This window comes from Gorilla gorilla, chromosome X (assembly GCF_029281585.2).
Source record: "Gorilla gorilla gorilla isolate KB3781 chromosome X, NHGRI_mGorGor1-v2.1_pri, whole genome shotgun sequence".
In the NCBI taxonomy this organism is placed as follows: Eukaryota; Metazoa; Chordata; class Mammalia; order Primates; family Hominidae; genus Gorilla; species Gorilla gorilla.
Window position 1 is genome coordinate 122,196,836 of NC_073247.2, and position 23,155 is coordinate 122,219,990.

General features: G+C 46.2%; 1 protein-coding gene across 10 annotated transcripts in view; it reads left to right on the plus strand.

The window, feature by feature from the left end:
* The window catches only part of RTL9 (retrotransposon Gag like 9), a 97,203-nt gene extending 74,867 nt beyond the window's left edge, over positions 1-22,336 (plus strand). For 3 of the 10 annotated variants that reach the window (XM_055376787.1, XM_055376789.1, XM_063702999.1), the window contains 3 exons: positions 11,125-11,278; positions 16,566-20,663; positions 21,201-22,336. In XM_055376787.1, the coding sequence (XP_055232762.1) occupies positions 16,617-20,663; positions 21,201-21,320 (4,167 nt within the window). In that variant the 5' untranslated portion in view covers positions 11,125-11,278; positions 16,566-16,616 and the 3' untranslated portion in view covers positions 21,321-22,336. Of the gene's footprint in view, positions 1-9,024; positions 9,154-11,124; positions 11,279-16,565; positions 20,664-21,200 lie in introns of those variants that run through there. The other 7 variants (XM_055376785.1, XM_055376788.1, XM_055376784.2 and 4 more) reach the window with 3 other exon arrangements.
* Positions 22,337-23,155: the final 819 nt, after the last annotated feature.

Consider the following 23,155-nt stretch of genomic DNA (forward strand, 5'->3'; position numbering starts at 1 on the left):
TGGGGTCTTCCCTATCTAGTGGGAGGGACCGAGGCACACATAAGCCCTCATGGTCCAATAGGTGCTGTGGTAGAGGAACGTATCTGGGGAAGTTAAGGAAGGCTCCACGAATGAAGGAGGCTTGAGCAGCATCTTGAGGGATGGCAGGTTATGTCAGGAGGAACAGTGGAGGCAGGGGAAGACATTCCAGGCAAAGTGAGCAGTATTTGTGTGACAGGGCCTAGTGCATGTTTCAAAGGGCAGGACAATTGTAGCTGGGTGCACCACTGGCAGCAGCAGGAGGGGAGTGGATGAGTATTTGGGGTCAGCTATTCAGAGCCCTATTGGCCAAGCTGAAGGTTTTGTTCTGTGAGCAAGAGGGAGCCACTGGAGCTTTTTATTAAGGCAGATTCGGGACAGACTAGGAAGACAGTCCTTACCAGGGTGTTGAAAGATTGGAGGGAAGAGAGGCCAGCTGCATGCGGACCAATTGGGAGACCATCTCCAGGGTCTGGGCAAGAAGTGGAACAGGCTCTGAACCACGACTGTGGCAGTGAGAGCCGAGAGGAGGGGATGACTCAAGGCACATGTCAACAGGTAGAAACCTCAGGGCTGGCTGTCATGGGGTCAAGGAGAGGGAAAAGGTGACAAGGACCCTGAGGTTCCAGCTTGGGTCCGTGGTGATACTGTCAACTGAGGCAGGGAACACAAGGCTGTTAGTAGAGAGGGAGAGTGAGGGGAGACAGGTGACAAGGTCCGTTTGGACTTGCTGGGTTTGGAGTGCTGGATAGTGGACATGTCCAGCAAGAAACTGGGAATCTTGGCTTTGAGCCCAGGTGAGACATGGGGGCTGGAAAGCCACCACAGTCAAGGGATATTAGTTGACCTCAGGAGACTGGATGGGGTTTCTCCTCTCCCATTTTACTCATCCAGGGCAAGGGCTAGGGACGGAGCCAGGTGAATACCAGTATTTAATGAGGGAGGTGGTGGGGGACACCAGCCCGGAGTGAGAAGACACTCTTCTTTGGACCTTCCCAGAAACATCATCCCTTTCCCCTCATGATCATGGTCCTTGTTCCAGGGCTGCACTCAGGCCAGTGACAGAAGGAAGGGAGGGACGGAGGGAGAAAGGGAGGAAAGAAGGGAAGGAAGGAGGGATGGGGGAGGAGGAAGGAGGGAGGGAGGGGGGAAGAAGGAGGGAGTGAGGGAGGAAGGAAAGGGAGGAAGGAGGGAAGGAGGGAGGGAGGAGCTCTGTGCACAGAACTCATGCCCGCACAGGGGCCATGAAGGACAGGACAGTCACTTCAGCTCTGGAGTTCTTTAGTGTGGGAGTATCTTCTAACAAAACCTAATAAATTAAAAGCTGTGGGTTTGGGGCAGCAAGGACAAAGACCACAACTCTACAGTGACCCCTGGAGCACTCAGTGCCACTGACTGCATCTCCACTGCTGCAGAGCTGGGAGCACATTCATGACAGCATTTTTCAAGCTCCTGTCTGTGCAAACCACAGCTGGTCTCCTAGGAGTCCTAACACTTTAATTAGACCTAGCAGGTCCCAGAACAAAATCCCATAATCCCCAAATCTATAGCAACAAGTTAGGCATGAGAGTTTTAGTTACATTCTGGATGTAAGAGAACCCTAACTGCCACTTTCTTTCTGAGTCTCCGAATGACCTTTGACCAATCTCTTTACCAGAAATATTTATCCAGAATGGCCTTGGTCTCTGACACCTTGAGGACTTCTACTGATTTCTCTGTTAAGTCCCTGGAACCACACCAATAATAGTTCTGAACATTTTACACTCATCATCTCATTTATTCCTCACAAATATTATAAACCCTGTTTATATACATGTGTAATATTTATAGTAACAAGAATAGCAGATATTTTGCTGAGGGGAGGCATGGTTCTAAACAGGTTACATGAAGTAATTCATAATTCCACATGAACAGCACTATGAGGTATTATTACTGTCTCCATTTCACAGGCAAAGAGCAAATCACAGAAAGAATGAGTAAGTTGTTCAAGGTCACACAGCCTATAAGAGGCAAAGCCTGCCAGTGTGGCTCCACTGTGCTATTAACCAGTAACGCCTTCTATAGCCCCAACTAGCTCAAAATGGTTCTAAATGAAGAATCGCTGTGCGTTTTGCACCTCAGACTGCTAGCACCGCTGATTTAGGTCTGGAGTCTAGATAAGTGAAACTACTCAGGGTCTTTGTGAAGTAGCTTTAGAGCTGCTGCTTGGACAAGACTGGGTCAGGACTTCGAAGGCATTTCCATGTGCTCCTGGAGAGTGAGGATGTAGGCTGGGATTCATTATGCGACCCAGCTGTGTGACTTTCCTCCCCACCCCTTACCCGCATTCACCAAGATAGAATGCAGTTTCTGAAGGTGTGGCTTAAGGAGAGCTCTTTAAACATGCAGATTCTAGGGCTGAAGCACAAACCCACTCTGTATCTTTATAGAGATAACTGCTGGAATATGCATTTTAGTAAACTCTCAGGCTGAATTACTTTGAGAATCATCAGAGTCTACTTTGACAGGATATAGGCTTGTCTTCTGATTCTAGAAGTACCATAAGCCTAACTAGGGGTGCTTCCCACTCCTCTTTCTTGCTGAGCAGAGAAGCAAGGGGGACTGGAATGCAGAGAACATGCTGAGGGCATGCCTGCACAGAAAGCTGAGCTCCTTGTCACCACATACGTTGAAAGAGTGGACTCTGTATCCCCAGGAGAGGATGGGGAGGGACAGAGAGAGGAAGCTATGGAAAGCCTCTGGAAGCCTTAGTACCCTGGGGCCCAGACAAGGGAGTCCCCTGAGGGAGGTAGAGAGTGGGGCTGTTGGAGGAGGAGAGTAGCTATGGGCCAGCAGCCTCAGGAGCTGAGAGTCACAGTGGGAGTGACTGTGGCTTCAGAGTGATGCCATAGCTGCAGTGAGCTGTACAGGAACCAGAGACCCAAAGTTTTCTGTAGGGCTCCTTTTGCTTTGTTAGTGCTTCAGGAGTTGGATCCTTCTGGACCCTGATCTCCCAGAAGTGATTCCATTTCGCCTCTAGGAGGTGGGTAGCAAGGCTCAGTCTGTGGCTGGGGAAAGCCAAGGAAGTGATTTCACAAATCTTTAGCAGTGAATCCATCTATTTAGTTAGCAGGGGATGGAGCAGATCAGAACTAGCGAGAGGAAAGGCTTAGGAATGCTCTCTAGTGGGACTGAGAAGAAAAGGTGAGAGGGTGACATTAACTGGAGGAGATGGTGAGCCCCTGACCCCTGCAGTTGTGAGACTTGCACTGAGTGGGATGATCTGCTGCTATAACCTATCCTCAGGCAATGAAGCATAAGCAGAGAGCCAGGAGTGTTAATCATTGCTGATTTTTATTAAGCGTTTCCTTTGTACTGGGCACTGTACTGGGCTGTACATGCATCATCACATTCAGTCTTCACAACATTATATGATAGCTCCTATTACTGTGCCCATTTTACAGATGAGGTTTAGATAGGTTATACCACTTGCCCAAGGCCACACAACTAGTAAGTAGCAGAGCCAGAATTTGCACCCAAGTGGTTTTAATCCAAACCGTGTCCACTAGGCCTTAGGAAGGAGCCCACATAGAGCTTTGGGGATGCTGCATTCTTGACCTGTGGCTGTACGTGGGCAACCCCTCTTCATACCTTATAGCTCTTGGTAAATGAAGTGAATCACTGTATCTACCATGAATCTCCTTGGGAATGAGTTCAATGCTGGTATCAGAGGAAGCAAAGGGTGGGAAGGGGGTCTCAAAAGTCTAAATCTTAGTGTGGTCCCCTCCTTTGACCTACCCTCTCTGGGCTGAAGAAATGCCAGGATTGAGGGGGCAGCAGATCGTTAGATCTGTTTGTTCCATGTACTGAGGCCTCATAACATTTTTGGAGCCCTTGTTCAGTGACTCAGGTAATTCAGCCTGAGGGTACCTTTGCAGGGAGTTCCCCTATCTCTTATCCTGTGTTAGTACATGAGATTATTCCTCCTTCTTGTACCCCAGTTACATTAAGTGGGTCTTATTCCCCAAATCCTTAGTCTCTGCCCCAATAAGTTGCCTGTACCCCATTTTAGCAAGAATAGAATCTTCCCTTTCTGCCAACAGAGCTTCTTGGCACTTTGGCCTTGCCTGGGTCCTGCTTGCAGACTCCTGTTCTGAGGCTCATGTCTGTACCTAGAATGATTTCATGTTCCTCCTCTCTCTTTGTCCCTCTATCAGAACCTGCTTTCAGGATGGGAGATTTAAGAGGCTGATCCTCCCAAGAGGTTGGCATTTTAACTGATGCCAAAGCCCTGAGTCAAAAGAATTATATACTTAAAAATTTTCAAGCCCTTGGGAGCGGATGGAGAGATTGGAAAGGCCAATGGAACATTCTTAATGCTCCTGGAATGCCACAAGGTGGACATAAAATTCAGGCTTCCGCCAAGACAGGACTTGGATTATTTTTGTTATAATCAGAATCCGTAATCTGCCCCCACCCCAGCACTCAGGGCTTTGATCAAAAGTCTTCCAGACAATGAACCTCTATGATCCAAGTATCATTTTCTCAGAGCTCCTTAGAAGGAGGAGAGCTAAGAAACTTCATGAATTACCAAGGACCAAGCAAACAGGCGGTAGTGAAGTCAGAAACAAATTCCTCCCGAGACTAGTTTTGTCCTATAGCCTGAAAACAAATCCAGTCTCTACCAGACATAAGGTGGAATTCCTGTCTTGATTTTTTTTTAGCACTGATATTAACATTTTTCTTCTCAAATCCTCTTCAGAACCAGCCCTTTTAGAACACAAATTAGAAGCTGTTTATTTTGTCAATCAGAGAAACTGAAGGCAGCCAGCCTTGGCCAAAGGAACATCTTATCCTTTGCCTTTGCTAAGGACAATGTTCCTTCTATTGTGCTCTGTAGAAATAAAAGGGCAAAATATGCTTGCCTTCTTTTATTCTTATTCATGGCTGAGGGTCATATGAAAGTTCAGAGAAGAGCACAGTTTTTAGTATGGGTCGTGGCAGGTTTTCCAGATGGCTTCCTAGCCAAGATATTTCTCCCGCTCACCTCCAAACAAGTTATGTACTCCTAAGAATGATTTGGTCTCAGTGTTAGGGGAAGAGGGTAGGTAGCAGGGCCTGGCTTTGTCATCCTGGGCTATTTTGAGGGGACTTCAGCAGTCCCCGACAGAAGGACAAGAGGGGCTGATTCTCCCTTTGTGAGCAGCAATTGGAGCTGCTTCAGGGACTGACAAGCCGGCCAGAGACAATGTCCTCTCTCAAGAAAGCAGTAAAAACATCAGAAATGCTCCTTTCCTGGGGAGCCCTTAGTTATTTTGGCCTCTCTTTCCATTAAAATAGGAAAGCATTGAAAGGGACCATTCGTGGGATAGTGTGGAGCCTCCCCATTGTGGCAGCATTTCTAACTGCGTTGAGAATTAACCATATTGCTCTTCCTTTTTACCATGGAGGAGTTTCTAGATTTTTATTTATACCCTACCGCTTACAACATCTTTCACTGTTTCAGCAAATTGCAGCATAAAAGATGGAGAAGCCAGCAGGGGCTGTGCCCACAATAATAGCTATGGTTGCATTTAAGACATTCAAATGCCAAGGGTGCACTTCTCCCATTAAGTCCAACATAAGAAATCAGGTGTGCACAACATTGATGAACAGAAGACCCCAAAGGACAGGTGGAGTTTCTGGTATGCTGTGGTGGGGGGGTGGGGTGGTGAGCTTGGGAAAGAACGAACAGGCATTTTCATTTTCCAAACTAAGAAGCAGTTTCGGGCGAAGGGGAGCGGTGGGGATGTCAGAAATTCTTCTAACGCCATGGACCTGCCCACACCTGAGTCAGATAAAGATGACCTTCCCTAGGCCCTGCTTTCCTCTCCCCCTCCCCAAAAGACAGCATGAGCATGAGTAAGCCGGGTACTTACAGGTGCAGAAGAATTTGGAACAGGAAAATGGAGCTTACAGGCTCCCGAATGCCTGCCGAGTCAGTTGCATCAGATTAGGAAGTGATGATCCTAAGAATAAGATGTTTGGAAAATCTTGTCCCCTGAAAGCCCCCTGCTTTGTCTTCTCAGCCCACATCCAAACTCAGACCACCCCCAGGATGTCTCTCATCCTGCCAGACTGCCTGGTGCCTCCGTGCCCCTTACCGTGAGGGTGCTGGCAGCCACACTGCTTCTTTGAGCCTGTGGCCCGGCAAGGTAGTCAGGCTCATGGGATTAGGTTGGCAGGAGCGACTGTCCTCTAAACGATTAGCCCAGAGAAAGAGAGAGAGAGAGAGCAAGCAAACCCGAAAACGGGTCCAGGGTAGAGAGCTCCAGGTCCTTAGCATGTTCCTGGCGTATTCCGAAAGTGGCATCCACAGCAGAGAAAGTGTCCCAAAATAGCTCAGGCTGCCAATGCCTTGCTGAAACCTGAGAAAGAATTGCTGAATTTAAAGATCTGGGTCGCTGTGGGTGTGTGATCAAAGTGCAGATTTGTTGGTAGGAGGAACTCAAGCCATGAGCTTAGGAGTGACATGAGGTCACTTGGGTCACGGCCTGCCTTCTTGTTTCCAACTTGCTGAAGTTGGTGGCAGTGTCAGAGAGCTCCTCTGTGGTGAGGCAGGGGTTTGGAAAGAGGTCCTAAGGATGCTGTTTTCATGCCCAGGTCTCTGATGCGCTAACAATATGAAATAGCAGTGCCCTGTTTTCTGCATTTCAAACAAAGGAACTGATACTATGCAAAGGTTTCTTTAGGTTATTGCTCCATGTCTGATGAAATTCCCTTTTCAGTAGATTTTTCATTTCTTTTGGCCTTTGGCATAAGTAAATGTCAGCTTCTTAAAAATCAACAGAGAAGAGCAAACAGTAGGGTCTCTGTGATTTTCTTGGGATTTGAGAAATCTTCCCTTCCTAGCTTCTGACTGGATCATGTCTGTACATTGCTGCCTGTGGTCCTGGAAAGGACGAGGTCCACCCAGACATGCTGTCTCATTTTTATATTTGCTGAGATCTTGGGACACTCTCCTTTCATCAGGTATGTCAAAAACCTTAGGATTGTCTGCAGAGAGTGTGGTTCAGTATGTGGAAAGGTCAGCATATGTCATTCTTGGACTGGCCCTGGGGTTTAAGAAGAAAAAGCCCAGAATTTGGTTTCCAATTCCAGCTCTGCCTGTCTTTTGTTGTATGAATTTGGGCAAGTCACTTCTCTTCTCTGGACCTCAGTTTCCTCTTCTGTAAACTGAAGAAAATAATCTTCATTCTAATTCTAACCCAAATGGTGTAAAGAGTAACTCAAAGAGTTGAAAGAATGCTACAAAGGGCAGGGTTTGGCATTCTCAGTAAGTGGTGACATTTTTCAGTTCTTCAGAGGTCCCTGATTGGTAGCCACTACCTGCATCCACATGCCTATGGCGAGCCCAAGACATCCCACAGTACTAGGCACTATGAGCTTCATGTCTAGGAGTCTAAATAGTTTCCACTTTCAGTTGTGGGACTTTTGGCAAGTAGCTCAATGCTTAGTAGCTCAGTTTTCCCATCTGTCAAGTGGGTATACAAACTAATAATAATACAGGTCCACAATCCCTTATCTGAAACTGTTGGAGCTAGACATGTTTTACAGTTCAAAATATTTGGATTTTAGAAAAGCAATGTGGTACATATAACATATATATCACACCTTAATGAGATCCAAGATAATACCCAGTGATCAAACTCACTAATATTTCTAAATGGGATAAATGAATAGCCTCATGTCAATTCAGGCCCAGTTTTGCCACCAAATGAGCTTGCCACAGAATTTCAGTTTTCAGAAGCTTTGGGATATCAGAGAGGCACATAGGAAATTGTGGACAGTGAAAGAAGTTAATACTTATTTCGTGCATGTAATGTACCAGGCATTGTTCTAAGTATGCATTAACTCATTTAAGTGGCCCAATAAGCCTGTGAGGTAAGCAGTATTATTATTATCATCCCCATTTCATAGATGAGAAAACTGAGATTCAGAAGTTAAATCACTTGCCCAGGGTCCCAAAGCCAGTTAGGAGCAATGCTGGGATTCCAACCCACACAGTTCAGCTCTTATCCACCTTCTCTGCCTAACCCATGGGGTTAAATTGAGGCTTTAAATGTCTACAGGGGCTGAGCAGGTCGCTGAAAAAGTAAAGGTGGCCTTATGGGTACTGAGGCAAACTGGTGAGCATGTGCCTCACCTACAGGGAGCAGGTTGTTGAGCTCTGGCTGATTGTTGCTATATTGGAATTTGGATCGAAGTCTTTCTCTCTCTTTCTCTCTCTCTCTCTCTCTCTGTGTGTGTGTGTGTGTGTGTTTCAGAAAAGCCAGAAATCCAGCTTTCTATCTGAAATTTCCTGACTTTTAAATGTTGGCAATTAATTTTAAAAAATGTTTAAAACGTTGTATGGGTCAAATAAACTCTGTCTGCAGTCTGAATTTAGCCTGTGGCTGCCAGTTTGCAAGCTCTGCAATGAGTAAATAGATGTGAAAGTGCTTTGGAAACTTAAAAACCTGCTCTAGAAACAGAAGAGTCTAATTTTAGGGTTATATCTTGTTTTTTCCTTGACTGTGGTCTAGTTTTTTAAAAACTTGTATTCCCGACCTGATGGAGATGAAAAGTCAGAATTAAATAGAGACTTCAGTGAACTTGAGTACTTCATTCCTTTGGCAGGCTGGATAAATGAGAAGCCTAGGTGTACTGGATGGACTAAGCCTCAGAATTCTTGCCACACCCACAAGCCCCTTCTAAGGAGTTTCCATCCACAGACCCTAGCTGAGGGAAGTAGCAGTTTCTTATGAATAGGTGACTATTCTTGGTACCACGTGACCCTGCTTCCCCCAGCAATAGCCACTTGAGCCAGGAGAGGGCATCTGATCCATGAGCAGTCACTCTATAGGCTGGCAAACAGCCTATGAAGGAACCTGGGATGAGAACTTTGCCCAGCAAGTACAGTTACTGAATTTGGACCAATGAGAGTTTCTCTCTTGGGGAGTTTGAATACCAGACCTAGAAAGAGTGAGCAATTGGCAACAGGGGCAGAAGCTGAACACAGAGAAGGCAGGCAGCAGGGACCCCGGATAAGCAGGACCAGGAGAGATTACTGAACTTCAACTATGTGCCAGATTCTTTACACGTTGTTTTGTTTAAAACATTCAAAGAACATGCGAGGTAGGTACTGTTATTATGCCTGTTTTACAGATGAGGAAACTGAGGTGAAATAACTTGAAGTATTGGGGTTCAAGCCCAGGCCTGTTTGAAGTTAAAATCAGAGTGTAGGAACCCCAAAGCCAGTGGTTCTGAAACTCTAGTGTTTCAGAATCACTTGGGTTAAATGCAGGCTCCTTGGCGTCACCCCAGACCTATATTGAATCTGACTCTTTGTGGGTAGAGCCTCCCTCCCCCTACAAATCTGTGTTTTAGCAGTTTTCCCAGGGAGCACTTGATGCAGGGTTTCCCCACCACACTTTTATTTTGAGAAATGCAGTTTCAGAGGGTATGGCAAGTACTGTGTACTGTGCTACCTTTACCTACACAACCAAGGTCAATGTCAACAGATATGGTCAAATTCCAATTTAAAGTCTTTTGGAAATGGGGCCAATTATGTAAAGAAGAGGACATTAGTTTGTTGTCTTCTCTCATCAAGGAAGTCTACATTATTACCAGTTATTTGAGAGAAGAGAAGATTGAGATGAATGCTTAGTAGTTGTAAACACGATCGGATCTGCACTTCAGGGTGGGTGCAAAGCTAGCATATGTTCACTAAGCATTTTCCATGAGGTGCGTAAACTGTAGAAACTCAGTGCTCTGGCAACAAAGAACATGAGAGAAAATTACCAAATGCAGATAGACATATTGTAAACCGTGGAGCTTAAAATGTAAACCTACTTGCTAGGCTGATCATAGAGGTTCTTCTCAGCCCCAGAGAATTTGTGTAAGAATCCTGTCCATGCCTTTATTTACACCATTGATTAAAAATGCTAATCGGGAGAGGATCAAGGCTATGAACCTCCTTCTAGGTTGTTGCAGAACTCCCACTCTGGCAATGGTATTCAGCTGGTTTTGAATTTTTCTGCTTTAAGAACTGTCCCTGGGAAGACTAGTGGTCTGAAGTTTGCTTGGAGAGTCTCAAGCCGGAAACTGATTTGTGGTCCAAATGCTTAATGGCATCAGACACTTATTCCTACAAGAGAGGCACGTGGTCCAAGGGGTGGCACAGGTCAAATGTGATGGCCAAGTCCCGCCTCAGCAGGGCTTGAATCCGCACTTGGCAACTTTTATTTCTCTCTATCCATTCCTGTGGATACTTTATCTGTGTTAATGTCCTCATTTAGGCTAAGGTCAAACTCTGTTCTTCTCTCTTCTGGCCAGAAAGACTTCCTGTTTTACAGGTATATGATCTTATCTGTGTCGATATTTTAACTCTGAGTGATTCCCTAAAGCAGGTCCTTGGACAAGTGCCCATCCTCCAGGAAAATTGCAGCAGTCCACCGTGCAATGAGAAAGCCTGAGGACTAGGTAGTAAATGTTTCGCAGAGAAGAGAAATCTATTTCATGTATTATTCTTTATTCTGAGGTTATTTCCTTCTCTTTTGGTGTTGAAAGGAAGCCCTTTCTTTTTAGAAAATGATGATTTGTGGTTGTTCTGTTTCTTAATGATTTTACTTGGGAAAATAAAAATCTGGAAGTTCAGTATCAGTCCCTGAAATTTTGGGTTGCATTAGCTGCAAGTCTGGGAACCTGGTCTAATTTTGAGTGTTCTGCTAGCACCTCTAGGTACCTCCTATTGCCACTTGTGTTCTAAGTGCTTATAAATTACCTGCTTCGCAATCTGCAGCAGAATCTCTCCGAGGATTGACATGAAGCTTACAGCTTTGGAGTTTACGGTATACTGGTCTGTAGTTTCCTTATTTAAGAAAATTGGGACACTGCCCATTTGCAGTCCTCTGGTATCCCTCCTGTTCTCTCTGATTCCACAGATCCTTCAGACCGGCACCTAATGCAAGGCAGTTCCGTTTGCTCTTCTTATAATGTTCTTTTCCCTATAGAGTTGGACATGCATATACATGTTGTTTGGGGAATTTGCAGCACATCCAATGAAAGCATAATTCCCAACTAACAGTCAAATCCTTTTCTTTGGAGCTACCCAGAACACACCTACCCTCTCTTCCATATGACAGCCCTTCAGAGACTTGAAGACAGTGTGTGACTCTCCTGTGAGTTAAGAGCACTGGCTGAGTCAGACAGACCCGAGTGACAAGCCCAGCTTCGCTCCCTCTCAGCGGTGAGAACCAAGGTAAGTTACTTCATTTTAATTTCTCTCTAGTTCAGTTCTTTAGCTGATTTAGAAAATGGGAGTAAAAAAGCCACTTTGTTTGTTTATCGTTCAATAAATAAGATGAGGTATGTAAAGTGTTTAACATAGTGCCTGGCATAGTAAGCACTCAGTAAATGCTAGCTATTTCCCCCTCTTTATTTATAAAGAGCCGGTGCGCATTTTAAGTGTCAGGGCTGTGGGGGAGGAAGGAAGTGGGGAGGGCTTCTACTTCCCTGAATGATCAAGGAAGGAAGAAGATCCTAAAGTAGACCAGGTATTTCTTTAGCCTTAGGTTGTCCGTTTTCAGTTATCTGGATGCCTATTTGCTAGGGCTTGGGGAAAGAATATTGTTGAGAATCTAGGGAAAGGCTTATTTTCAACAGCTGGAAAGCTATTTGTTGACATATTGAACCGTCTCTTGTTTATTCTTATTTCCCTGAGCAGCTAGCCATGCAATCCCCTAAACTCAATTACCTTTTGTGAGGCGGCAGGAGCATGACACCTCCTAGCCGTATTGATCAGTGCAGACTGGGTGGGACGTGAGGGACCTGAGAGATGCTAAGCGGCAAATTCTGGGCTTTTCCTTCCTTAGAAGGCCTCTCTTCTCTGTGTTCCTAGAGACTCTGGCTTTAATAGAACGGAAGTCTATGCCTCACATGGGCTGAGAATGCAAGAACCCTCTCTCAGTAGCCTCCTTAGAAGCAGGCTGATGAAAATAGTCACAATGGGTCAGAACTTGGAACCCTGGGGTGACCAGTGCTAGCATGGTTTTCTAACTGCAGCTCTTTGCACACACTGGGTTTTGCAAGCAATTGAATGATATGAACTCTGAATGCCATTGCAGCTAGAGAAAGTTTGGAAGGAGACACACCCAACTGTGAACAGACAGAGGAATGGGACTTGCGGGGGATGGGAGGTGGGGCATTTTCAGGAGTTTAGCTTTGTCTGTATGGAGGATTTCAAGTCTTTATCCTAAGAATATATTCCTAGATTACTTATGGAATTACTAAACATAAATAAAAGTTAGAGAAAGAAGAAATTGTTTTTAAAAACAAACCAAAAATAAAACACAAAATAAAGTGGTACAACCATTAAGGTTGTCGGGGTAGAAAGGTTGCTTGCGTGGGGGGGTGGATGTCGGGGATCCTTAGAGAGAGCTTGCAAGGAGAGGAGTGAAAAGGGCTTGAGAAAGAACCCTAGGGAAACATATCTTTAAAAAAAATAAAATTAACTTTTATTAGTTTTTTTCTTTTCGTATTATGGGTCCATTATAGACCAATGAGAAAATACAGATAAGGAAAATGAAAATTAAAAATCCCCTCTAATTCCATCATTCAACTGTGGTCACTGTTGGTGTTTTGGTATATATCCTTCCAGATTTTTTTTCTGTGCAGAAATCTACATATTTGTCTTTATGATAATCAGATCCTCATGTACACATTAGAATATATTTTCAATGGCTACAATAGTGGCTGCTACAGTTGCACCATGATTCGTTTAATCATTAAACAAGTTGTGTTCTAACATTAGACACTTAGGTTATTTCCAAAATTGTTGCATTAGAACATAAACAACAGTGCCCTGTAGCTGTGTGACATTGGGAAAGCTAGTTAACCTCTCTGTTCCTCTGTTCTCATCTGGAAAATGAAGGTGCTAATAGAACCTACCTCATAGTATGTTGTGAGTGTCAAATGAGATCATACAGGTAAAGCACTTAGCACAGGGCCCGGCACAGTAAACGTTAGCTTTAATTGTTAGGTGTGTTAATAATAATAATAGTAGTTGTTGTGAGGCCATTGTTAATAGAATGGCTATTCTGTGACTTTTTTTTTTTTTTTTGCTTTGAAGGGAGAGGAGAGCGACTGGAATTTTTCTTTTGAGTAGTATGATATAGTGAGCTCTGGAGTCACACAGAGCTGTGTGCCTTTGGTCATGTCAATTCATCTCATGGAGGCTCAGTTTCCTTACCTGTCTACTGAGAATTTAAGGACCTAGCTCACAGGGTAATTGTCAAGATCAAATGAGATAATGCTGGTGAAGCCCTCAGCCCCATTCTTGGCATATGGGAAGAGTTCAAGCAATATCAGTTGTTGTTGTTATTATTACTACAAGGATTCAGCCATTTATAGTAAGAAAGTTTCCTTGCTTTGTGGTGTGGGGATGTAGGGGAGATGGCAGTGAGAAGAGTACTCCGAGTTTCTAATCACTTGTCTGATTACAAAGAGATAAAAATATTTTGGAAACAGAATGGCCAGGGCTGAAATCTGGGATTTTAAAAAAATTATTATTATTATTTTATGTGACCGTGGTCACATAGACTTCTCCAAGCCCATTTCCTCATGTATAAAATGGGAATGATCTCAGTGCCTACCTTACAGGTGTTGCTGGGAGGTCGGAATTATATAATGCATATGTAGTGCTTAGCCCAAGTGCTCAGTTGTTGTTGGTCGTTAATTATGAGATTTATAACGACCTGAACGCCTCCCTTGTCAAACTCTATATCCCTATACCTAGGCTACTTGAACTTCACCCGGAGGCTTTGCCCTATCCAAGGCTCAGGGACCAATTCTCCCCTTAGACTGAGGGTTTCTCCCCTTAGACTGAGTGCACCAGTTCAGGAAAACTGGAGTACTCTGGTAAACCTTTCTGCTAGCTCTACTCTGACCTTGTGCCCCAGTTCTAGAAAGCAGGCTGTAGCCGTGTTTGTATGAACAAGCCCTCAGCTGGTATGCTCAAGGCTGGTGTGCTTTTCTTGCTAGCTGTCTGAAATCCATGCAGCCTTTCTGTTGAATCCTAGCCCTGTGGCAGGGATACTGGTCGCTGGATTTTTCTCCGTGTCTCTGACCCTGGGGTAAATTGTCTTTGTTATGATCACCATTACAGGGCTCTAAGGTGTTTCCTTGCCAGCCCCCACTGTCCATCCTCCCAAACCCTCTTTCCCTGAACCTGAACCTCTTTGAACGTTTCTGATGCTGCTCCACTCAATCTCCAGCCTCAGTTTCTTTCCCTCGAGCCCTCTGCCTGTGCTTCCATGTCATATCAGTTGCAGTGCCTGGGTCCAGGACTCCTGTGTCTGCTCAACTGCAGAGGGCACGTATCTTGTTTCCTGAGCCAGGACCCTTTTCATCTCACCTTTTTAATTGTGTCAATCTCCTCTTTTCTTTGGGCAGAGTGGGGTGGGGCATAGGCTGGTGGGACTGTTGGGGGCGACAGGGAAGAGGGGTGGAGTTGCATAGGCCAAGTGCTAAAGCGGAGCTTCTGGAGGACTGTCAAGTGAAAGGCGGCCAGAGGCAAATGTCAGAGCCTATATAGAGGCAGGAATCTGGGACCGGAGAGACAGAGCAAGCAGTAGCAAGTCAGGAGCAGTGGGGCGGGTGGGCGGGCAGGCTGGCTGGCGGGCAGGGGGGCGTGGCAGGGGATAGCAAAGGGAGATTGCAGAGAACAGCTGTTGGTACTGGGTCTTACTTTAATGAACTGGCTGGGCACGAGGTATAAGTTAATTGGCCAGAGTGAAAGAGCTAGGGGCGCAAAGGATACTCTCTCCCTCTTCTCCGTCACTGGCAAGGTAAGATCTTTCTGGGTTTTGCCTGGTGGGAAACTGTGGCATGTTCAGATATTTTTCTGAAGATGGGAGGTGGAGGTCTATGGCTGCTTTTTTGACTCATCTTTCCCATTGCACCAATTATTACAATTATTACAATAACCAGGGTGTCAGCAGGAGGCCAGCATTTCTTTTATGATAACCCATCTTGGGGTTGTCCAGGCTGGAGACAGAGGCAGGGCTCTCGGTAGTGTGACTGAGTAAGGGGGAGAGGTGGATCTTTATAGCACCTCGGTGAAGAGTAGGGGGCTCTGGAACTGGATGGACCCAGGAATCTATGTGACCGCAGGCAAACTATTAAGCTTCTCTGGGTCTGAATTTTCTCATTTGTAAGATAAAGGAAGAGTACAACCGAAATCTCTTAGTGTTGCTATGGGAACCACATGAGATGATACATGTAAAGTGCCTAGCAGAGTGTTTGCCAGTCAGTGCATGATAAAGAAATGTTCACTGTTAGCATTTCTGTTGCAAGTTTTCTCATTATCATGGAATCACAATTCCATGAGGTTGATGACTTTTGTGACATTGTCCCAAAGTAGCAAGTTTTCTGCTTTTGGCATGGGCAGGCTGTGGGGACATGTCAACATTGTGTAATATTTGCATTGGCTTCCAAGCCGTGTGTCCAAAAGCCCCTTCTGGGTCTGCTTATTGGAGCAGGCTGCAGGGGTGAGGCTCTGGATTGCCCACCCCCGTGTCATCAGAGAAACTTGAAACTTGGACATGCCAGACACTGGGCTTTAAGTGACCCATGATCTGGGATGTCAGAGAAATAATTGAATGCAAGCTCAGGGATGCCAAACACTAGGCAACCCCCAGGAGGGGGTCAGAGTCAATGCTATACAGTTTGTTACTGTTGCAGTGACCCTATTTTAGCCTTGACCCTGGCTAATCTGAGAAAGCTGATAAAATGGGGATAATAATATCTATTGCCCAGGAGATTGTAAGACCCAAATGGGATAATGCTTACAAAGGCCCTCACGTTATAGGAAGTTGTGACAGTTGTCTAAAGTACAGTGCCTGGCACATACTACGTGAAGCAATAAATAAATAGTAGTAATGGGGTGGTGGTTGCTGTTATTAATAAGAATAATGAAAATAATAAGCAGAATTTTCAGTTCATGGAATGTTGCTCTCAGTCATTGATCAGATAAATGTCTCCCTTTTCCTGAGAACATTCAGGGCCATCAGAGTAGTAAAATGAGGATTAAACCACTGGCAGAATTCAATGAGCCCCAGGAACTAATGATTACCCTGGGGCAAAGGACTTTCCCATTCAGGCCTGCCAGTATCTTGGCTGGCTTGTGAGTACTGCCGTGGGATAGAATACAGGCCAGGAATCCGCATTTCTCACATTTGGCCAGAAGGTGGTGCTGCTGCTTTATTTGAGTCAGGACTGCCCAGGCTCCTGGCTGCGGAGGTTGCTGGCGTTTATAGCATTTACAAACTGAGAGGCTGGGTTGGTTTGAAAAGGATAGAGGCAGAAGGGATATTTGCTCCAGCTCCAAAGTTGTTCATTGCTTCACAGCTTCTTTAATATGATAGCCTCACCTTCAATGCCATATACCTGACAACGCATAAAAACAGGTCTCCACCATGAACAATTTGTCTGTTTCCCAATCTTCTTGATACTGGCTTTTGACCTCTAAACTTGTTTCTTGTTTACAGATTTTCTTGCCTCCTGGGCTCCCTCCACACTATCCTGTGGCTGTGGCAGATATGTCAATACCCTTACATTCACTGCGATTCAACAATACAATGAGGGAGGAAAATGTTGAGCCCCAAAACAAGCAGATGGCCTTCTGTAGACCAATGACAGAGACCAGAGCAGACGTACAGATTCTGCATTCTCATGTACAGTTGCCTATAGTCTCAACTTCAGCCTCAGACCCTGGAGGGACATCCACACAGTTGATGACATCTCCAGTCTTTGACACCATGTCTGCACCTCTAATGGGAGTACCAAACTCTGGAGCATTGTCCCCACCCCTAATGCCAGCCTCAGACTCTGGGGCACTTTCCCCATTGCTAATGCCAGCCTCAGACTCTGGGGCACTGTCCCCATTGCTAATGCCAGCCTTAGATTCTGGAACATTGTCGCCATTGCTGTCCACTTCAGAGTATGGGGTAATGTCCCCAGGGATGATGACAATTCCTGATTTTGGAACGATGTCCGCAACGCTAATGGTAGCACCAGATTCTGCAGAGATATCACCATTGGCAATGCCAGCTCCATCCTCTGGAGCGGTGTGTACACCTATAATGAGCACTTCATCCTCTGAGGCAATGTCCACACCATTAATGCTAGCCCCAGATTCTGGAGAGATATCCCCAATTCTAATGCAAGATATGAATCCTGGAGTGATGTCTACACAGCCAGTGCCAGCTCCCAGCTCTGAGGCAATGTCCCCATTGCAAATTACAGATGAAGACACCGAAGCAATGTCCAAAGTGCTAATGACTGCTCTAGCCTCTGGAGAGATATCTTCGCTGCTAATGTCAGGCACGGACTCTGAAGCAATATCCTCACTGATAATGTCAGCTGTAGCTTCTGGAGGAACATCACCCCAGCCGACAAGCACCCAAAACTCTGGGGGAATACCTACCCCGCTCATGTCAGATCTAGACTCTGGAATAATGTCATCACTTTTAATGTCATCTTCAGGCTCTGAAGTAATGTCCACACCGCTACTGTCAGTCCCAGATGCTGGAGAAATGTCCACATTACCAAAGCCAGCTCCAGATGCTGAAGCAATGTCCCCAGCACTAATGACGGCCCTACCATCTGGAGTGATGCCCACCCAAAGGATGCCAGCCCCAGGCTCTGGGGTGATGTCCCCATGGTCAACACAAAATGTAGACTCTGAAATAATGTCTAATCCACCAGTGAGAGCAACAGCCTCTGGGGTGATGTCTGCACCACCAGTAAGAGCTTTAGACTCTGGAGCAATGTCCACACCGCTAATGGGAGCCCCAGCCTCTGGAAATATGTCTACATTGCAAAAGACAGTTCCAGCCTCTGGAGCCATGACCACCTCACTGATGACAGTCCCAAGCTCTGGAGTGATGTCCACAGAGCAAATGTCAGCCACAGCCTCTAGAGTAATGTCCGCACAGTTGACAATGGCCAAAACTTCTGGAGCAATGCCCACAGGCTCTATGAAAGCCGTGGCAAAACAACACAAGAGAGCCACAGCCTCTGGAAAGATGTCCACGCCACTGAGGAGAGCTCCAACTTCTGGAGCAATGTGCACCCAACCAGTTATGGCAACAGCCTCTGAAACAATGTCCATGCCACAATTGACAGTCCCAGCCTCTGGATCAATGTCCATGCTGCAAATGAGAGCCCCTGTCTCTGAAGCAGTGTCCATGCCACAAATGAGAACCATGGCCTCAGGATTGACATCTGCAGCACAGATGAAAGCCATGACTTCTGGAGCAATGTCCACCCCACTAATGACAGCCCAAACCTCTGGATCAACATCCACCCTGTTAATGAGAGACACAGCCTCAGGAGTGATGTCCTGTCCACAAATGAGATCTCTGGCCTCTGGAGCATTGTCCAAGCCACTAATGACACCCAAAGCCTCAGGAACGATGTTCACGGAGAAAATGACAACCACAGCTTCTGAAGCAATGCCCACACTGCTAATGAGAGACACAGTTTCTGGAGCTCTGTCCATGCCGCAAATGACAGACACAGCCTCTGGAGGGTTGTCTGCATTGCTAATGAGAGACACAGCTTCTGGAGCAATGTCCACATCACAAATGACAGCCACAGTCTCTGGAGGGATGTCCATGCCACTAATGAGAGCTCAAGACCCAGGAGTAATGCCTCCCTCACTAATGAGAGCCAAAGCCTCTGGAAAGATGCTCAGTCAGCCAATGAGCACCCAAGATCCTGGAGGGATGTCCGTGTCGCCCATGAGATCCATGACCGCTGGAGGGATGCAGATGAATTCCCCAACCTCTGATGTGATGTCCACACCAACAGTGAGAGCCTGGACCTCTGAAACAATGTCCACACCACTAATGAGAACCTCAGACTCTGGAGAGAGGCCCTCACTGCTCACGAGAGCTTCATCCTCTGGAGAGATGTCCCTACCACTAATGAGAGCTCCAGCTTCTGGAGAGATAGCCACGCCTCTGAGATCCCCAGCTTATGGAGCCGTGTCTGCTCCACAAATGACAGCCACAGCCTCTGGAATGATGTCATCCATGCCACAAGTGAAGGCTCCCACCTCTGGAGCAATGTCCATGCCACTAACAAGATCCGCAGCCTCTGGAGGGATGTCCATGCCACTGATGAGAGCCCCAGACTCTAGAGTGACATCCACATCACAAATGATGCCCACAGCTTCTGGAGACATGTGCACACTACCAGTGCGAGCCCCAGCCTCTGGAGGGGTGTCCTCACCACTAGTAAGAGCTCCAGCCTCTGGAACTATGTCCACACCACTAAGGAGACCCTCAGCCTGTGAAACTGTGTCCACAGAGTTAATGAGAGCTTCAGCCTCTGGACATATGTCCACTGCACAAACAACAGCCATGGTCTCTGGAGGGATGTCCAAGCCATTAATGAGAGCCCCGGCCTCTGGAACAATGCCCATGCCTTCAATGTCAGCCATGGCTTCTGGAGAGATGTCTATGCCGCTAATGGAAACCATGGCCTCTGGAGCAACGTCCACATTGCAAACCAGTGTTGCGAACTCTAGATCTATGTCCTTGCCACAAACAACATATACAGTGTCTGGAGGGATGGCCACAGCGCCAATTAGAGCCTCTGCTTCTGGAGCAAGGTCCACATCATTTATGAGAGCCTCAGTTTCTGGATCGATGCCCATGCCACTACCAAGAGCCACAGCCTCTGGATGTGGCATGGGTATGTCCATGCCACAAATGACAGCCACAGACTCTGGAGGGATGTCCACACCACTAATGAGGGCCTCAGGCCCTGGAACAATGTCCACACCACAGACAGCCTTTGGAGTGATGTCCACTCCGGAAATCAAAGCCACAGACTCTGGAGAGGCATCCACCTCTCACATTAACATCACAGCCTCTGGATCAAAGCCCACACAGCACATGACTGCCACAACTCCCGAAACTGCGAAACCACCACCAAAGGAAGTGCCATCCTTCGGAATGTTGACCCCAGCACTCTGTTACCTCTTAGAAGAGCAGGAAGCAGCCCGGGGCTCATGCTCTGTGGAGGAAGAGATGGAGATTGATGAGGAGAAGCAAATGAAGGGGTTTTTGGACGATTCAGAGAGAATGGCATTTCTGGTGTCTCTTCATCTGGGAGCAGCAGAGAGGTGGTTCATCTTGCAAATGGAGGTAGGAGAACCTCTCTCACATGAAAATAAATCTTTCCTGAGAAGATCCCAGGGCATATATGACTCCCTATCTGAGATAGACATCCTCAGTGCTGTTCTTTGCCATCCCAAACAGGGCCAAAAGTCAGTCAGGCAGTATGCCACTGACTTCCTGCTGCTGGCCCGACATTTGTCTTGGTCTGATGCCATTCTACGGACCAGGTTTCTGGAAGGACTCTCAGAAGCTGTTACCACCAAAATGGGTCGGATCTTCCTGAAGGTGGCTGGCAGCCTAAAGGAGCTGATAGACAGGTCTCTGTACACCGAGTGCCAGCTGGCTGAAGAGAAGGATTCCCCAGGCAACTCAAGCCAGGTTCTGCCAACAGCCTGTAAGCGGAATAATGAGGAGGCCATGGGGAATGAACTGAGCTCTCAGCAGCAGACTGAGGAGGTAATGAGGGGGAAATCCGCTGAAGGTTTTTGAGCAGAGAAATGAGGAGGTCATGACAGGGAATACATCCTGCTTCCTTGAGTAGAATCAGGAAGAGGCAAGGGGGAGGCATGGAGCTCCTAGGCCATTAAACCCCAGCAATTTCATCAAGTGAGCATGGCTCTGCAGTTATTTTGGGTATATTAACTACTTTGAGGAGCAATGTCCTGCCCAAGTTACTGAGAACGTGGGATAGTTGAAGTACTAATTCTTCTCATTATGAGGGAACTGGATGGGCTCAGTTCCAATTCTCCCCTTGTTCCAAGTCCAGTTCTAATAAATGGGTCTTTTGGGAGCTGGGGCCCATCTACAGCAACATGTGTTGTGGAGTCAGGTCACTAGGGAATTAGAATAGCCTACTCCTTGGTCACACTGTATGCAAGTGAGATAAATTAGCAAAGTGTCTTGATCTGCTAAGTCACAGAACTTATCCAGGCAGAACACCCATTGTCATAGTAAGTGTGGCTCTTACCTCTGTTGTCTTTTTCTCACTCCCAGCACCAGCATGTTTCCAAACGCTGTTACTACCTGAAAGAGCATGGAGACCCCCAAGAAGGTCTTCATGATCACCTTGGACAGAGCACAGGCCATCATCAGAAGGCCCATACCAACAAGTAAAACTCCATGGAATCTTCTCCTGTGATATCTGACTCGACTGCTAACTGGAGGACTGGTTCCTGGACCCATTCCATTAAACTACATTATAAACCTTGTTGCCTTCACCCTTCAGCCTCCCGCTCCAGGCACATCCCACCTTACCTCTCACTTGGCTGATTTGACCTTCTCTTTCACCCACATGCCTAAGACCTGCCCTGACAATCAGAGTGCGGACTACAAGAGCGTATGGTGTATGAGGTTCTGAACTCCCATCACCACCGAGGCCAGTCCTAGTTCTTGGTCCAGGGAGAAGTCTAGGCAGGATAAATCATATCTTACCTCAAAAAACCCTTAGCGTATCTTGCCATGTGTCAGCAGGCAAACTTGAGGAAGCCCTGGTTCTATTTCACCTGGCAGGGGAGCCTATAAGGAGAGCGATGCCCACTCCTATACCACCCTTGTAACCCAGTAGACTTGCCCCATATGCCCCAACTCATAGCACCTAAAATGGGTCTCCAGGGTCCTTGCCCTGTTTATAGTATCCATCCTGAACCATTCGTTTTGACCCATGATAATAGTGATAGTATAATGGCTACCAGTTATTGATAATGTATCATGTGACAGGCATTGGGCTAAACTCTTGACAAGCACCATCTCACTACATTCTTACAGTAACACAACTTGTTCTTGTGTTGTCAGCTTCTGACCTCTTGATCTGTTGTTTATGGCCTTTGTCTTGTCCCTCAGTGGGGGTTCTCTAGCTCTGACCTCTGGGTGACCTCCTCAGTTGTTGATTGCTCTCACTCCCCTTGGCTGTTGTGCTTCATGGCCAGCACTCTTGATGAGGGTCTTGGTCTATAAACAGGCATAGATAGTTAGAACATAATGTGAGCAGTGTTTGCCTTCAAGTGGTGGGGTTATGGGTAGTTTTTATTTTCTTCTTTCTACTTCTCTATACATTTCAGATTCTCTACAGTAAGCATGTGTTACATTTGTAATTATAAAAGTAAATAAACTTCATTTATGAAAAAAGAGTTCATTGTGGCTCCTAGAATTTGATTTACTGAGTCCTTTATTCAACCAATATTAGTTATGTAACTTATGTCAGCTACTCTTTGGGGGACAGACGGATAAGAATCCTGCTGATATGAACATTCCATTCCAATGGAGTGGGGAGAACAAGAACACACTGAACTTAGATTGGAATTGTGAAGGCTGTGAAGAGAAGAAATCAGGACAATGGGGAATTTGATGCAAATAGGACCAATTTATGTATTCAATAGTAGTCCATATAATAGAGTTACTCAAAGATCTTTCAACAACAGTAGGAGAGACATGATTAGAAACTTATTTTAGACAGTTAAATTGGCAACAGTTTGGAGACAGGATGGAGGAAGGGATCAGAGAGCAGCTGAGCCCTCTACTGCAATAGTCCAGGTAACTGACTGGCTAGGTGACTCAATCTAGGGTGGTGGCAGCAGAGATGGTAATTCAGGAACAGAGACCTAACCTTCTCTGAGGACTCAAGTCCGCTGCTCCAGGACTCAAGTCCACTGCTCCATTACCCTAAACTTTGTGTCTGATTTCAGGAAGAGGAAAATGATACTCAGGAAAGACAGATTGGCAGATAAATTGCCAGCCCCATGACACTGTACATAAGAATCTGGCTGTGTGGGTCCCTGCAGCTGCCTCAATCACCAGTGCTTTTGCCTCAGGAAAAAGAAGGTGCAATAAGTCAGGAAATATGAATTCCAGAAAGAGAGATGGCCAGCCCCTAGGGACCCAGATTTCCCCTTCTTCTCTGGGTCTGTTGGCTTACACCTAGCCCAGTCCAAGACTGAGTGGAGTTTGGACGT